At 39.5% G+C, this 16,872-nt stretch overlaps 1 protein-coding gene across 2 annotated transcripts in view; it reads left to right on the top strand.

The window, feature by feature from the left end:
* Window positions 1-16,872, top strand: part of PCCA (propionyl-CoA carboxylase subunit alpha) — a 345,506-nt gene that overhangs the window by 43,863 nt on the left and 284,771 nt on the right. For both annotated transcript variants that reach the window (XM_048493110.1, XM_048493109.1), the window contains exon 2: window positions 11,206-11,289. Coding sequence is in view for 1 of the 2 variants with exons in the window: in XM_048493109.1 (XP_048349066.1) it covers window positions 11,206-11,289 (84 nt within the window). In the remaining variant the exon portion in view is untranslated. The remainder of the gene's footprint in view (window positions 1-11,205; window positions 11,290-16,872) is intronic.

The following is a 16,872-nucleotide window of genomic DNA, read 5'->3' as shown; positions in this document are numbered from 1 at the left end:
TATGTCATCTCAGCAAAACACAGAATTGTCCCCAGATGCTATGTATTTTTCTCTTTAATTTGCCAGGTGAAGTGAACATATGGATGGCTAATTAAAGAAATGTTGTCTGTTGGTATTTATTTAGAAAATGTTATGTGATGCATCTGCAGAGACCTTTGTTCCAGATTTTTGGCAGAATAAAGAAATTATGGGATGATAATTTAGTGAGCCTATGTTTTTTTTGTACCAGTTCACACATGGAGGGAAGGAGTTTCTCTTTGGCTTAAATTGGATTTTAAATGTCTGTCCTGACACAAAGCAGCTTGTCTGCTATTTTGGTGTAATGTCTGTTAGACCTTCTGTTTTTGGTATATTCCATCCTAACCAGCTGTTGTGTAGTGATTAGAGCAGTGGTCCCCAACCTTGTTGAGTGTGTGGACACATTTGGAATTTTAACATGGCATGGTGCAACAAAATGACGGCTACAAAATGGCTGCTGCAGGAAGTGGAGCCAGCTGCAGAGTGATTGTCACATCTTAACTTCACTAACAGTGTACATCTTTGTGCTGAGGTGGCAGCTGTTATCAAAGCAGTATTCATAAAAGGTCTGCACGACCTATCAAATTTCCAGTTGCTGGGCAGAAACTGTACCTGACCTCACCTACTTCCTAAAAATACTTGGTGGCTCCTAGAAAAGGTGTCAATGGGTGCCATGTTGGGGACCCCAGGGTTAGAGTGTCAGATTGGGATCTTGGAGAGCCTGGTTCAGACCTTCATTCTGCCTTGGAAGCTTGCTGGATGATTGTGTGCCAGTCATAGATTCTCAGCCTAACCTCCCTCGCAGGGTTGCTGTGATAATCAAATGGAGAAAGAACAATGTCAGCCACTTTAGATCCTCATTAGGGAGAAAGGTGGGGTAAAAATGAAATAAATAATTGTTGTAATGGGTCAGTTAGTCTGCACACTTAAGTGTGGAGGGGTGCACTGAAAATACTAATCAGCCCTAATTTAATGGATTCTTTGTAGATCAAGGTCATGAGTAACTTTTAAAATTACTCTTTATACTTATACCTGTCTGCCTGCAAACTTGAGCTGTGGCATTATCAGCTGGTAAACTGGCCTGGAGAAAGCCTGCCTCATGCTGTTTCTGTATCTGCTGGCCATTTTACTTACTTGTTCATTGGGCTTTGCCCTGTTTACCGTGAACTACCATGCTGCTGTCATGCTGCAGTGATATGACAGACATGACAGTTAGTATTGTGTGTGGTCAGCTAGCAACAGGTTGAGTCTGGGTTTCCCGGGTCCTAGTTCAATATTCTACCAGTACACCACACTGGCTCCCTGACTGCTAGATTCTTAAACTTTGTGGGAGAGGAGGAGGAAGTTGTATCAGATGTATATAACTGTACATTCTTTTGCTGATAAGCAATGGTACTAAGATATTGTGTGGATGCATGGATGGATACAGGTACTGAGAAAACAAGGGGATCTGTTCTCCTTTACTTTCATTATTTCAATACACATGAAAAACAGCCTTTAAACATTTATGGTGTTTAAGAAGAGAGAAGATCTTGACTGGTAGTTCTAATAGATAGAGGATGTTAGCACTCATTCAGACCAAATGAAAATGTGTTTGTGTTGAATCTTTAGAGGCTGGTCTGGTGGAACGTTTGGGCTGTCAGTAGAAAGACAACTTTCTATTAAAATGTAGATTTAAATTACAGATAGTGAATACATTTCTAACTCATTATCAGGGTTAAACATTAAATCTTCTTGTAAAAAGTTTATGAACATGCTTTGTTCTCAGTTGAATGTATTTTGCCAGCAACTAACATAATTGGCTATAAAGTTTTTTTAACCGTGCAAAAGTTAAACTGGGCCATGTTTCTTATGGAGGATAATTCCATAGTGGCATAGAAAGGGTGGTTAGTGAGATGTTGCAAGTCTGGTGATTGCAAGGAAGTTTAAGGCCGCTGAATAGGGTTGCCATAAGTTAGAAGCGACAGGATGGCACTTAGAACTTTGATAAAATTATGAGAATGGCATAGAGACCCAGCTCACAGCAGCCGGCATTTCATACTGAAACACCTATGAGAGGCTTGCTTACCGGTATTTGCTGTAGTATTTTATGGTGTATGAACATCCAGAGGAGGGAGGTATTTGGCATTTTTAAATATTATTCATAATTTGTAATGTTTTAATCACCACCTGCATGCCTTGAGCCAAGGTATGGTACCAATATTTGAGCCAAGGTATGGTACCAATATTTTAATAACAGATGGTATAAATCAGGGATATTTTACCCTAAAACTTCATTTGACTGAGTGAGAGTTCCATATGATGCTTGAGTGAGCTGACTAGAAGCACTCTGTTCCATAGTATTATGTACAGTATTGTAGAATAAATGGAAGACTCAGGGGAAGAAGAGAGTTCCCGAATAACCAAAAGTGCAAACTGACTGAAAAGATTTGGAGAGTTGTTTTGGTAATTTGAGCTGTTTGTATTATAGATTGAGAAGTCTTTGCTGGGTCATTAGAATGTGAATAAGACTAAATCTAAATCCTGCACAGATGTGTGTGCCTGCTAATATAAACAAGGGCTGTAATCTGAGAATTAAATAATTTCACACTTTATAAGCAGAACTGTTCTTATCTAGGCCCAAGTTTGTTAAGGATGTCCTTTTCTTCTTGGGTAGGTAATCTCCCTCTCTTCGCGATAGAAGGCTGGCAGCAAACGTGAAAAACTATTTCTGGAGCCCAATGGCAAATCTTCCAAGGATAAAGAGTTTAAAAAGAAATAAAACTAATTTAAAATCATGTGATACTTAGTAGCAACACAATCTTTGCTGGGTACCTTTCCTTTCCCTTCCTGGTTGCAGTACTTGATGTGCATCACTTTGTTGTTCGATGCAACATAAACACCTTTTTTTACTTTGACCATTTAGGTTCCTGTTTCACATACCTTAGTTCATTCTGATTACCTGGTTAATCATGAGATCAAGTCTTGAGTTTCTCCTTTCAAATGATATGCATGCTGATGGTTTTAATAATGTTCATCAGTGATGATACCCCGACTTCATGGACTATGGCTCTAGAAAGAACTGGAAACAGCTAACTTGCTATAAAAAATAACTATCCCTCTTTACAGGTCTTTGTATGCTATTAGCTTTATTTTACAAATTCACCCGCAGTTGGAAACAGCCCATCCATAAGGACAGTTTTCTCTTTTGATTGGCCCTGATCTTCATCAGCAGCCTGCAGTAGTGATGTGGGATATAAAATTTTCCAGTGCTGTATTTTTCTGTGGAATATGTTCCACTTCACGCATGTAAATGTAGTCAGTTTATCTATAGTTGTCAGGGCTGTAGTTCTGCAAATTAGTCATGTCCGATGGTCTAAATATGTGATATGAAGCATGGACAAACTCCAGCGCTTGCACATGGTGTATTTGCTTTCATTAAAATCTGAATTATTTAAACATGAACCCACATCACTTCTCTGCATTATAATGCAACACCCCACCTGTTGTGTTTTTACCCTGTGTATGTTAGCATGTACGTGACGTAATATGTACACAGTTGGTGATACGTAAAACATCTTCATACATCTGATTACTTCATTCATCTTTACTGTGCCATAAGATTCCTTGTCCTGAGTCAGCCAGACCTACCATGATTTAGTCTTCTAGTCTGTATAGTTGGAATTCTATATTAAGGATGTATCTTGTAGTTGGATCATGGGGTCATGGGCAAAAAATTGATCTCTTAACATGAATGAGTGGTTGATGTTCTCTCATTGTGAATAACAATGAAAGGCTGGAGACACTATTTGCAATAAGCCATGCAATAGTTAGGCAGTAGAAGAAGAAGAACTATTTGCTTTCTGCCTGTATAACATTAATAATCAGGCCTATTTTAGGATGCCATCCTGTTGAATTAGTCACTGTATCAAATTTCTTGGTGGGTTTAATGAACCCTGGACATGTTCACAAATCAAGATGAGGTCTAGGTACTTTATATACTAAAACAAAGAATTTTAGATGTTGAAAAACAAACTTTACTAGCTCATACCAAGGGTCCTTGTTCGCCATTGATTTATCGGATATCCCAGCCATCCTCTGGTGCCTTACCAGACTATTTTGCCAATCTTACGTCACCTGTTTTACGACATGCTGCTATGCAGACCTGATTCAATATCCTTCCCACTGCGATAACACGTGGAAGATACCTCCGTTTTCCACTATCTGAAAGGACCTTTTCATTTTCTTCAACTGTGATGGAAATGACAGAACACGTTCTATTGCACTGTCCCCACCACACTGACCTATGCAGATAATTTTTTCGAGCTGTATATAAATCCAAAATCTGCCTTTTTCTGACAGGACTATGGCTCAGATACTCCTCAACGATTGCTGTCCCAAACGGACCGAGGATGTGGCATAGTTTCTTGCTCTGGCACTGAACAAAACCTAGTAATCCTGATTTTGTTTTTCTGTTTTTTTTCTGTTTAATATTCTTATCTATGCCGAATAAAGGTCAATGAATGAATGATTTAATGAGCCATCTTGTAGTTTCCAAGGCACAAAATAACAGCTTAAATCCAGTGATACAATGAAGCTGTCCAAAGAGGCTGTGGGATAGACTGTAGGAGAGACGATTGCTCTTCACCCTGTTCCTATTCTCCACTGTTTCCTAGTGGGAGATGAATTTCAGCGTTTATTGATTTAAAGGAATGTTGCTATTGTATGTGTCTGAAATATCTCATAACCTTTATTTGCATACCGAAAGAGAAGCAATAAATCAATAAAACTTAAATTAGATCAGTAAAAATGTACTAAGCATACTAGATAAATGCTAAAATAGACACAGTATATAAAATTCAGCTATTATGAAACTACTAGTACTGTCTCTAGATTCTTAGTAGAAATTTTAAAGTTAAATATAATTTCAGAAATATCTTTAACAAACAACCATGAGAAGACCTTGAATTTGTAATGTGAATAATCAATACCAATCGTCTGTGTTCTGGCAAATCTACAGTAATGCAAACTCAACATGGCCATCTTTAGTTGCCACCTATTTTCACCTCAAAATAGGGAGTAAGGTCCTGGAGGCAGATCTTAATAGGCAAGCTAAAAAGTGTGGGAGGAAACTATCCTTCAGATTATGGTTGGGCATATTTCCTGTACTTTTGGGGGGATGTGGAGAGGTAAGGGGCTTGCCAGTAACCTCCACCTCTATCTCCCAAAGAAGCTCTTAAACTGCATTTTGAGGCATGGACATCCATGGTCTTGGAGAGCTGCGGGACTGACTGGTTGTACTGCCTTTGTTTGGGAGGTGGCATGTTGGGAAGGGAGATTATTGCCCCTCACTTCCTTTTTCCGCTAGGTCACAGGTGTCAAACTTGCAGCCCTCCAGATGTTATGGACTTCAGTTCCCGATGATGGGAACTGTAGTCCATAACATCTGGAGGGCTGCAAGTTTGACACCTATGCTCTATGTCTTCTAGCAGGAGAGCTATAGACCCGTAACACTTCTTCTTCTGCCTGCCAACTGACAATGAAGGCTATGCATGCCCATTCCCAGGTCTTTCTGATTTTAGGGAATTCTAGCATTTTGGTGAGTGAGTGAGTGAGTGAGTGAGTGAGTGAGTGAGTGAGTGAGTGAGTGAGTGAGTGAGTGTGTTAATTAATTATATTTATATACCGCCCTATCCCCTAAGGGCTAATTTGAGAACTAAATTTTCCAGGAAAGTGGGGAGGGGGCGTTTTCTCCAACCTAGTGTATAATAAATAACAGCAAATTAGAAAGCTTTGATAAAATCTATATAAACTATATGTAATTGGTGGGGGAAAATGACAATCACTAGGATGATGTTTGAAAGGTGATATGAAAGGGGTAAATGAAAATGCTGACTGTACAGCTGCATTGGAAGGAGTTGTCTCAGTCGGGGAGTTAGAATACAATTCTGAGAATGGCAGTTGGCATGAAAAAGAACTCATTTGGGGTTGGGATCAGCAAGGATTCATAACCAGTTATCTAGGAAAAATAGCTCTAAAGTTTATAGAGTGATTTTGAAGAGTTTAACGGGAGATAGCTCTGTGGAAAGGAGTGATCCCAGGCCACGAGAGAGAAACTGGGGAAATGTGTTAATGTTCCTAACACCTCCAACTAAACAACTGCTGTGTAAAAGAAAGGAGATTAAGTTTAAGAAACAAATCAGTGACTGTCAAGAGAAATCACTCTCAGAAGAAAATAAAGGTTAAAGCACATGTATGTTAATAACCTTGATACATTTATATCATTGAACTTAACCATCTCAGACCTGTAAATTCTGTTATTCTGTTTGACCCTATATTCCTACAAAGCTTTGCTAATCTGACTTTTAAATCCCACAAAAAGAGACAAAAGTGTTTTAAGTTGTATTTCACAAAACCTCTTGAATGCCAAATATATGACTATTTTATCAAAACAAGTCCTTCCATCGTAGGGACAGAATTTTAAAAGTGTGGTTTTAATTAGTAGCTGTCTACTAGCACATTTGATGTTGGAAACATGACTGTGTTGTTTCTTTAAACTAATTGAAACCTGAATTCATACAGCTTTTCTGTCAGAATACTGAATTGCATTGGTAACTATTATATCTACAGTGGCTTCTGATTTAACTTCTACCATCAAATGAACTTATTTTCTTTCATTTCTCCTATCTTGTGTTACTCCAAGAAATACTTTTTGATTGTTTGTGTAAACCATTTATGGTCTTATTATTTTGCGATATGGTAAATTCACTAACTTCCATTGCAAAGAGTAAGCAAGAGCCTTCAGAGGCATGGTGAGAAAATGTTTTTATGTTTTCTTTGAAAATTTTAAAGTAGCTGAAACATCTGGGAGTTTGGGTAGAATGTGAGGGAAATAGCAAATGTGTTCTCTGTATATGCCATTTTATTTTCACCCATTGTTCTTTATGTCTCTCTGTCTAAAAGGCCAAGCTCTAGTTTTTGTTTTCCCTGCGTTTGGTTTGGTGGGCGTTCAGTGTGTTTTCTGATCACTTTCCCCTAGGCCTAGGAAGTAGATTTGAGTTGTTGCATTGACCTTGGCCTATTGTTCTCATGCTACAGGTCAGCACAAAAAGTGGGTTGCAACTTGCAGGTGGAAGACTCAGTAGTCAATTCAGGTTACTTCTGCATAGTTTGTGAAAAGACTATGAAATACAACCTGTTGATCAGTAATGCTAAAAATAATACATTATAAATGCATTCCTTATTAACTGATTGGAGATTCCTGTAATTTTATTTTTGGGTAGGAAGTTGTAGCATGAACTTACTTAGAAAATGATAAATACAGTACGTTTGGAAATGAATCTCCCTTCAAATAGTTTGAGGACTGCAGGTTTTGAAAGAACACCCAGAATGGAAACAACTCGTACAAGGCTTATGATAAGAACTGAATACCTACTGGAAGTTTGCTGGGTTGCTAAATATTATTTGGAATCCCACATGGGAGCTACCTTATTGTTACACTCTCAATATTCATGTCGGCATTTTATGTCACTTCTGTCCTCCTTCCACTTTAGACTTCTTTCTGACTTTCTGCCACGAATGAGAATGGCCCATAGTCATGCAGCAAACTTCTGTGGCAGGGTGGGGATTTGAACCTGGGTCCAATAGGAAACCACCTCTCCTCATCTCCTGCTTTGAACACCCCATGGTGGGGGTTACCATGAATTGGTTCCAACTTGATGGCATGCTCTTTCCCATATTCTAGTTGAACACTCTAACTTCTGTGCCTCACTCCCTGTTTCAGTGCTATTGTTTGGATGAAGTCCTTATGTTTCCCAAGTACCTAATGGCAAAGCATATGTTGTATGTGACAGATTCCAACCCTTAGCCTTATTTACTGCAGGTGGACTGCAGCCCACAAGGAGCTTGTGACTGGCTGGGAAAAGCAGAGGTCTAAAGGCTGTGTGAGGAGATTTGAAGAGAGTTCTGATGAGTGCCCGAGTGAACGGGTGCGTGCTGAGTGCCTGGTATTAACAAAATAGTGAAATGGAATAAACACAGGGTTGCTTGGTTGTTTTCTCTCAGGAGAACCCACACTCGGATACTAAACAGTGAAGCTTATGAGAGTGGGAGGATCCTAATATAGAGATAGTGAGGAAACTGACTTTCTGAGGGCTACCTGGAATTCCTTCTCTGTTAATCAGTGTGTGGTGGCAGGACATCTCTCCTGGAGTGTTTGAAGAAACTGTATTGGAATAATTACCTGAGGGTCTTTCAAATTAATAGAAAGACAAACTGCACATTATGTCACCTATAGTGGTGCGCATATATTTGTCTATAATAAACTGAATGTAACCTCTTGAAGGCACGAAGCTAGTGACCTGAGCCATCTTGTAACAATTGCGAAGAAAAATACAGAAACAACTTGTAAATAAGAACATCTCAACTTACCTACTTGTTTCATAATCTTTATTATTTTGCCTAAAAGTATTTTTTGTTGTTCCTGTTAATAAAAATTTAATTTAATCTTTTAGTGTTATCAAGCGTCTGGTGCCTAAGTTATTATTTTCTGAGAGAAGGAAAAGGGTTTATTTTATATTCCCTTGCAGCAAAACTCTGCCAGACTGAGAGGTGCCCAAGCTGAGCAGCTGAAGAATTTTTACTTTTTATTATAAGGTGGAAAAGCACAAAGTGGGAAAAAAGTTAAAAACATTGTTTATGCTATTGCATCAATATAATAACTGTCAGAACATTTGGAGGAAAAATCTCCTCAGGGCTCTGCTGGGCAGAAGGAAGCAGCTTGAGGGTAACACATTGGGCTATGACTTGAATCCTAAACCTTGCATTTGCCTTCTCTGCATCCTTTTTTATAGCAGAGGTGGCCCTCCCCCATTCTTTTGGCTCTCAGTTGGGTTTGTTTAGTGAACTAAAAAAGCTCTGCACAGTGGAGGACCATTTCTTCAGTAGAAGAACAAGAGCACGAATGTAAGCAAGCCTGCCATAAGATCCAGACCCAGGGCATTGTTGATTCTGGTTCAAAACAGTACTCTGCATTAAATTTGCTGAGTGACCTTGGCTATTAATTCTTGTCTCTCAGCATAACTTGCCTTGTAGGATTGTCGGGGGTGGGGGTTGAAGCAGAGGAGACAGACCAATATACACTGCCCTGAGGTTTTTGGAGGCAGGTCAGATAATGTACTAAATAAATAAGCTTCTGTTTTTGCATCTCTTTTGCATTCATTTTTCTTGGAACTGTAACCATAGCAAAGGGTCCCAGTTCTTAACCAGTCTGGCTAGCTAGCTGCAGATTTTGATTTAAGGAAGACTTAATGCTAATTCTTCGTCTACTGCTCTGTGCAGATGTGATTCCTTTTTAGAGCCTACTCATATTGATGCTGTACTTAATTGTCTTTGAACAATTGTGCAAATGTGCAGAAATTTCAGGGATTTACATCAGATGTGAGATATGTATTGCCAACTGTTTTATATGATCATTTGTCAATATAGACTTTCAATTTGTAGTTTCTTCTTGCTTGACCAATTTATCCTTTTCAAGGCTTGATTGCGTATATACTTTGTTCAGGACAAATATGGTTCATTTACATCCAGTTATCTCTTAGACCAGTGGTTCTCAACCTTCCTAATGCCGCGACCCTTTAATACAGTTCCTCATGTTGTGGTGACCCTCAACCCTAACATTTATCCATTTTACAGATGGAGAACACTGATGCAGACAGTCTTAGACGACCCCTGTGAAAGGGTAGTTTGACCGCCAAAGGGGTCCCGACCCCCAGGTTGAGAACTACTGTCTTAGACCGTTAATTTTTTCTATAGCTCTTGACCACATACCTTGTTGGAGCAGCAGTGGCATAGGAGCAGCAGTGGCATAGGAGGTTAAGAGCTCGTGTATCTAATCTGGAGGAATCTAATCTGGAGGAACCGGGTTTGATTCCCAGCTCTGCCACCTGAGCTGTGGAGGCTTATCTGGGGGAATTCAGATCAGCCTGTGCACTCCCACACACGCCAGCTGGGTGACCTTGGGCTAGTTACAGCTTCTCGGAGCTCTCTCAGCCCCATCTACCTCACAGGGTGTTTGTTGTGAGGGGGGAAGGGCAAGGAGATTGTAAGCCCCTTTGAGTCTCCTGCAGGAGAGAAAGGGGGGATATAAATCCAAACTCTTCTTCTTCTCTTGTACTCTTGTGCTAAACCTCTCCAGCAAAAAGAACAACAGTAATATTCCTGAAGTATACAGCTTATATCTTTTAGCAGACTGACAACTTTAGTGAAGTATCTACATGCAGATGGGCTTTCTTTGGTAGTGACTTTGTATGTTCAGAGAATTATTTTATTTTAGTAGAGGGTGAGGGGAATTGGGAGCAACAGAAGATGTGTGTAAACAGCTTTATGGATGACTGATAAAAATAGCGTATTGTGGTTTTCCAAATTTCTGTTTGGAGATCTTTTTGCTTACAGTTTACTTTATTCTAAGCCAAATAAGTCATGGACTTTGTTTTATAATGTACTTTTCCTCTATAAAAGTTCCTGAATAAAAATAATTGATCACCCTAAACAGGCTGATGGAGCTGTAATGACTTCACTATTTGAGAAACAGTTGGTAGGTGGGAGGGAAAACAAATGGGCATCTGAAATATAGTTAGAATTTTGCTCAGGTGTTTGAAATAAAGTCTTTGGTAGGCTCTGATTGCTCTGTATGGAGACTCTTGTGCATGATTTTTCTGTGCACATGAAACTTGTCTGTTCTGAATATAGTTATTCTGGGGAATGTTAGGCAGTTAGTGCTGAGAGTTTGCCTGATCCTCATATAGGAAGATGTGTCTGTGTAGCTTGTTAATACAGATTCCTTTGGCCTGGTAATCAGCTTTTCAGTATAATTTATTAATGCAAAAGCACATATAGCCCCCCCTTTAAAATATAAACCAACCAACTGTCTTAAAACTGAGCTTTAAAAAAATCACATTCATGTTGCTTGAAAGTGTTGTGCTGAAATGTGCTTGAGGTATTTAAAATTCAACAAATTTTTTTGCTGATGCTTTAGACTTAATGTCACATGAACAGTGTGTATAAGTTTAAAGGTTTCATTTTTACTTTTTCAGTGTATTATTTGTTTAAAATTTTGTCTTCTGGTTTTAAAAAAAAGCTGTGTCCAAAATCCTTCAAAGGATTTCTGTTATTTTTAATCACCTGTATTTCTCTGTCTCTTTTAAACAGTGTGCTGCACGGATTTCAAGATGGAGATGGTGCCTTATCACATCTTGTGGCTTGCACTCAACTGTATATGATCCTAATGAAAAAGTAAGTTCTTTGTGCTCGCTTGTTGCTTATCTCTTGACTGCAGGAAGGTACAAACAAACCTCTGCTCCACGAGCAAAATCTGGAGATGGTTAGTTCAGCGATCCTTTTATAGATACCTTTAATTTCCTGTTCCAGTCCATCTGTTAGCTTGCAAACTTTCTTATTTTTCTATATGGCTTGGTTTTGAAGACAGTAATTTTATTACATGAGCAGAGTGTAGATGAGGAACCACCGTATGGCTTTCCTTCAGGAGAATGCCCCTGGGTCTGTTCTACTGGCATTTTGGAACTCTGGCTGGCAAACATTTTTAATTTTTATGTTATTGCTTGCCCTATGCAGCCCTTTGTCTGGAGTTAGGTCAAAACTCCTTGGAATCAGCCGCTTGGTCGCTTTTAGATTCTGGCTGCGAATCCATTTTCTCTTTTAGATTTTAGATTCTGGCTGCGAATCCATTTTCTCTCGGACTGTAATTCCCTGGTCCACCGTCTGTTCTCTGACACCCATTCCAACCCCTGGTTTTCCATAATCAAAGAATAAATGGCTTCTATTGGACTGTCAGTGGATTCACTTTGCCCTCCCTTGTCCCATTCCAGAAGCTTCCTATAGACACTTCAAAGGTCAACTATTAGATTGAGAGTTCTCTACCCTAATCACTGCAGCCAAGAAAACATGCTCCCCCCTGTATTTTTCTCTACCATTTGAACAGGGCCACTCGGCACACTACGTGTATTGTTTAATAAACCCTGCTCAAAGGAGAGCCGTAATGCTTGCCAGGTTTAATGTTATGCCTTCTGCCTTGTTGCATGGCAGATTTAACAAGCAAGAAAAGGCTAAAAGATTGTGCCTATGTAATGATGGCTCAGTTGAATCTCTGACCCACCAATTACTACACTGTTTCAGATTCAAGGAAATCAGATCCAAGTATGTGAATCTTACTCCTTTACATTTCCCCATCTCCCTGATTTATTTAGATTACACTACTTGGTGGACAATCCTGATCCTTCTCTCTGTATGATAGTGGCAAACTTTCTCCTGGAAATTACTAAATGCCAGTAGATTTCCCTCCACTTAACATTTATTTCCTGTATTGTATATGTTTTTAATCAGTTTTTTTACTATTGTTTTACTGTTGTCTATGCCAATAAAGGCTTGCTGCTGCTGCATTAAATTTAAATTTTTATGTTAGTAACCTATATTGGAACCAATTCAGCAATTTTTCTACTCCTAGCATTCAAACCTCAATGTTGGGTGAAACTTTTATGCTTTAAGGGCTACAAGAGATCCCTGAGTTATAGCCCTCAGGTATATTCCAAGAGTTCCAGGTTGGAGTGTAGGAGAATATATTATTGTAGTTAATTTTGCTTCTTTCTATACTCTGTCTCACAAAAAGATGTTAGTAGATTGCATATTCCTTTGCCACAGAACTCAACATGTCAAATTGTCTTTGTTGTAGAATGCTGTACCTGGGTCCTAGTGCCTACCTAGTCTTGCTCCCCTCCATCCATTTGAAAGTTTGATGATAGTTGTTTAATGAACTCTAAGTGCTCTTGCATCAAAGTACCATGTTCAAGTGATACACAAAATAATGGTTTTGACAAAGGCAGTGCATAAAAATGAATGATAATTCTCATATTCGTTGGGACTATATTCTAATGTTTAAGCAAATAATTTTCTCAACCACTGCACCTCAGCTAACTGTATTAACACCTTTACCTGAGACAGAGTATAACTTGCTCATAATAGTAACAGGGTACTTTCTTGTAACTGTCTTACATACTTTCAAAACTTCATTGAAATGCTACATAGATTGATGCAATTGTGTTTGCTCGCTCTTAAATGAACTTGATGTGAATTGATATTTTCTGTTTTGGACTGAATACTTGTAGTTCACTGTAGATGAATTATTACTGTCAACTGGTTTGTTAAGTTAAACTTGCCCATTCAAACTAGTAACAGAGAATAAGAGGATTCCAAAACCTAACTTTTATGTTAGTTTGTACATCTGTTAAAATGACTGCAGAGTATGGACAACACTGAAGATAGTACATCAGCAGAATTTGAAAGTATTAAAACAAATGTTTGGTTTAAATTGGTAGGTGGAATATAATGTTGCTAGAAATTGGGATGACAAAAGCTGGATGTTTTGAAAAGGAGCTTTGGTAACTATGATAAGATACTAAAGAATGTTCAAGAACATCAAAAGGAAGTGGGGAATAAAACTGGAGTATTTGTTAACTAAGTTGAGTATGCAAGTTGAAGACTTTCAAAGAAAAGCCGTGGTAAACAACTGTATGGATTTGTTCCTGAGCATAGAGGATAGAGCAGTGATGGTGAACCTTTTCGAGACTGAGTGCCCAAACCGCAATCCAAAACTCATTTATCGCAAAGTGCCAACACGGTAATTTAACCTGAATACTGAAGTTTTAGTTTAGAAAAAAGGTTGGCTCCAAGGTGCACATTATTCGGGAGTAAGCTTGGTGGTAATCGGTGGCTTTGCTTTGAAGCAACCATGCAATGCTTTGAATGGGTGAATTACGACCCTAGGACGGTTTACTCAGAAGCAAGCCCAATTGCCAGCAACTGAGCTTACTCCCAGGTAAAAGATCGCACTTTAGTTCTTCCCATGAAAATCAGTGGGGTTTAACAGCACTTAACAGGGTTACCTACACTGCTTCCCCAAAACTAGGTCTGAAGTTTGATGCTAATAATCTCCCTGAAATAATTACACTATTATCACACTGGGGGCCTGGCGGGGGAAGGGGGAGGGGTGCAGGGTGAGGGGGAAGTAAAACTTACTTTCTGAAACCTAATAACCCCCCATCACAAAACTAAAAAGGCAGTCAAGGAAGGCAATCCTAAGCAAGAATTCTGTGCGAGGGGTGTGATAACTTCAGGAAATCTAAATTTGTGGAGCAGCCATCTGATCTGCGGTTTTTCCTTCACATGTCATCACAGCACTTGACTTTCTACAAAAATGCAGTAGGAACAGAAAAATAAAAGCATGGAGAATATTTTGAAATGGACTTCTCTGTCCCACATTTGCCTCAGTCAGAATAGCCCTAATTCTGACAACGGGGGTGGGGAAGGAATGCTCAGGGCGGTAAGGGGTGCTCCTCTCCCTTTTCTGCCAGTTGGTTGGGGCCTGGTTTAGCTCAATTCTTTATCGGTATGAAATGCCTTTTGTATTTTGTACTTTTGATCCTGTCAGAACAGGATTGGTGTGGTGAGCCTAGGGATCTTGCAAGATCTCTCCTTCCTGCCCTGTGCTCCCAGGCACTAAAAGCCCCATCACTCTCTCTACCAGGGGAGGGGGGCCATTAACAAACAGTCCACTCCAATTGGGGCAAATGCCTGAATCCCACCACTGTGCATGCCCTGCTCTTGGCAGATGCACTACTCCCAATGGAAGCCCCTCACCCGGAGTGCTGCTTTTTAATCCTACCCCCAAAGTTTTAGTTTGGTCCCAAAAGTTACATGCCAAGAAAAGCGCGCCAGCCTCCAGTCTCCCAAGCTTTGTGGGGGTACTTATGGGTGGTAGATAGTACCTACAGCAAATCAGGTTGACTCAAGAGGACCTCCCTGAAGCTCAGCCCCAGCCGGCAGAGCGCCTTGTGCACAGCCAGCCTGTGTAGCGTGGCTCCTAACACATCTGCTGGTAGCCGCCTCTGGCTTGGCGATGGGGAAAGGGGGAGGGGGAGATGATGGCATGAGTGCCCACGGAGATGGTTCTGAGTGCTGCCTTGGGCACCCATGCCATAGGTTCGCCATCACGGGGATAGAGGGTTGGGTAACTTCTTTAAGACTTGCGGGCAGAACATTCAACTTTCAGAATTCGGATAAACATCTCAGAGGTCTTCCTAACTGTGTTGGATTCAACCAGCTTTTCTACTGGAGAAAATAGGGGGAGGATTCTGCTTTGACCACACCCGAAAAAGATTATGCTGGACATCATGGAACCTGAAAAAAACAAAAGCCATGTCATACTGAGGCTGTAGGAAGGGAATAAATTCAGTGAAACTTAAAAAAAAGCTAGCTGGATCCAGCCCATGGTCACTTTTTAAAAAGTATTGTCAGATGCCTATTAGGCAATTGCCAAATCCTTAATCCAGACAACCGATATGTAGAGCTTTTAGGAAGCAGAGGTTACTAAACTTTATGACCTCTTCATTGCAACAGAAAAAGATTAAGTTGTTGGCAGTAACTTCTCAAAACCTACCTTTTCTGGAAGACCATGAATGGTTACGTCTCCATGTCACTTTGATATTTTTCTAATTTGTTGTAGGGGGCGTGTTCTCTGGGCCCTTGTGTCAATACTAATATATTAATTTTATTAGGTAAAATATTGAGATATTCCCTAAAAATTTTTGTATTTTTTTATATTCCCCTCCCCCAATAATAAATAAGCTAGTCGTTCTGGTGACGATGCTGAAGACACTTCATAGCTTTCAAATGGCTTTTTATCAGAGCCAACTTTTTAGCTAGAACCTGGCCTTCAAGACTTTTGAATATTTATTTATTTCCTTAACTATCTGTAGTAAAATGTTTGAGGCAATATAAAAACCACAAATACATAACAAGGTACCAAATGAAAAAGCACCCCAACAAAATAAAACCATGATTTGCATCAGCAATGAATTGAAAAACCATCTATAAGAGCAGTGAATATAAAAGTAGTAAGATCTTACAACTGTTTTAACATCTGAAAAAATCTCCTGTGACCAAAGGGGGAAAAATGTTGGAGGCCTTGAACCAAACTTCATGATCAAAGGAGATAAGTTCTTGGATAAGACATTTTGATAGATAGACCAAGGATTGGGAAAATAAAACATCTTTCTTATGTTTAAAAGACTGAAGATTTGGCACTAGGCAAGCTTCTTGGGGTATTGAAATCTCAGTGTACCAACTGATAAGGCCCTTCTGTGGTGTCCATTCAACTTAGGCTTCCTAGTAGGAGAAAACAACAATCATAAGTTGTAAGAAGATTTATACTGGAGAAGATACACTCATCCCAGTCTTCATAGGACTTCATGGATACTCAACATTTTGGACTGTGTCCAGAAGCAGACCAGCAGTCAGTAAAGATCTCTTAAAATTAACACAATAGTACCAGCACAGTCCTTCCTACATTTTGAACCAATTGAAACTTCTGGTCAGACTTCACAGCTGTAGGTCTTAGCATATTGCTGTGATCCAACTTGGATATAATCAGTGAATGAGTAACAGTGGGAAAATTGTGTCTTTTAAGATGACAGATATTTGGGCCATCTTTTTCTTGCTCTCTGCTCCATTGTTCAGTGTTGGGTTCAAGGATGTTCAGCCTAATGTTCAGCCAGATTCAGCGCAAGACTAGTTATAAGTTTGGTTTCTGGTATAGTGTCATCAAAGTGTGCAAGTCCTTGGGAAGTCATCCTACTAACTTTTTGAGTAAATCAATCCATAAGAACTAGATCTTTAAATTGCTTTGCCCTATATGTTAGAGATGTTTGAGATTTCAGAGTGGCCCACATAGTCTTCTTTCTACATTCCAAAATGATCTGAATGTAACTGCTGATCACTAATTGTTTATCAATGTGAAGCAACCCC

The sequence above is a fragment of the Sphaerodactylus townsendi genome, linkage group LG04, assembly GCF_021028975.2.
Source record: "Sphaerodactylus townsendi isolate TG3544 linkage group LG04, MPM_Stown_v2.3, whole genome shotgun sequence".
In the NCBI taxonomy this organism is placed as follows: Eukaryota; Metazoa; Chordata; class Lepidosauria; order Squamata; family Sphaerodactylidae; genus Sphaerodactylus; species Sphaerodactylus townsendi.
This window is presented reverse-complemented; position numbering and strand designations above follow the sequence as displayed.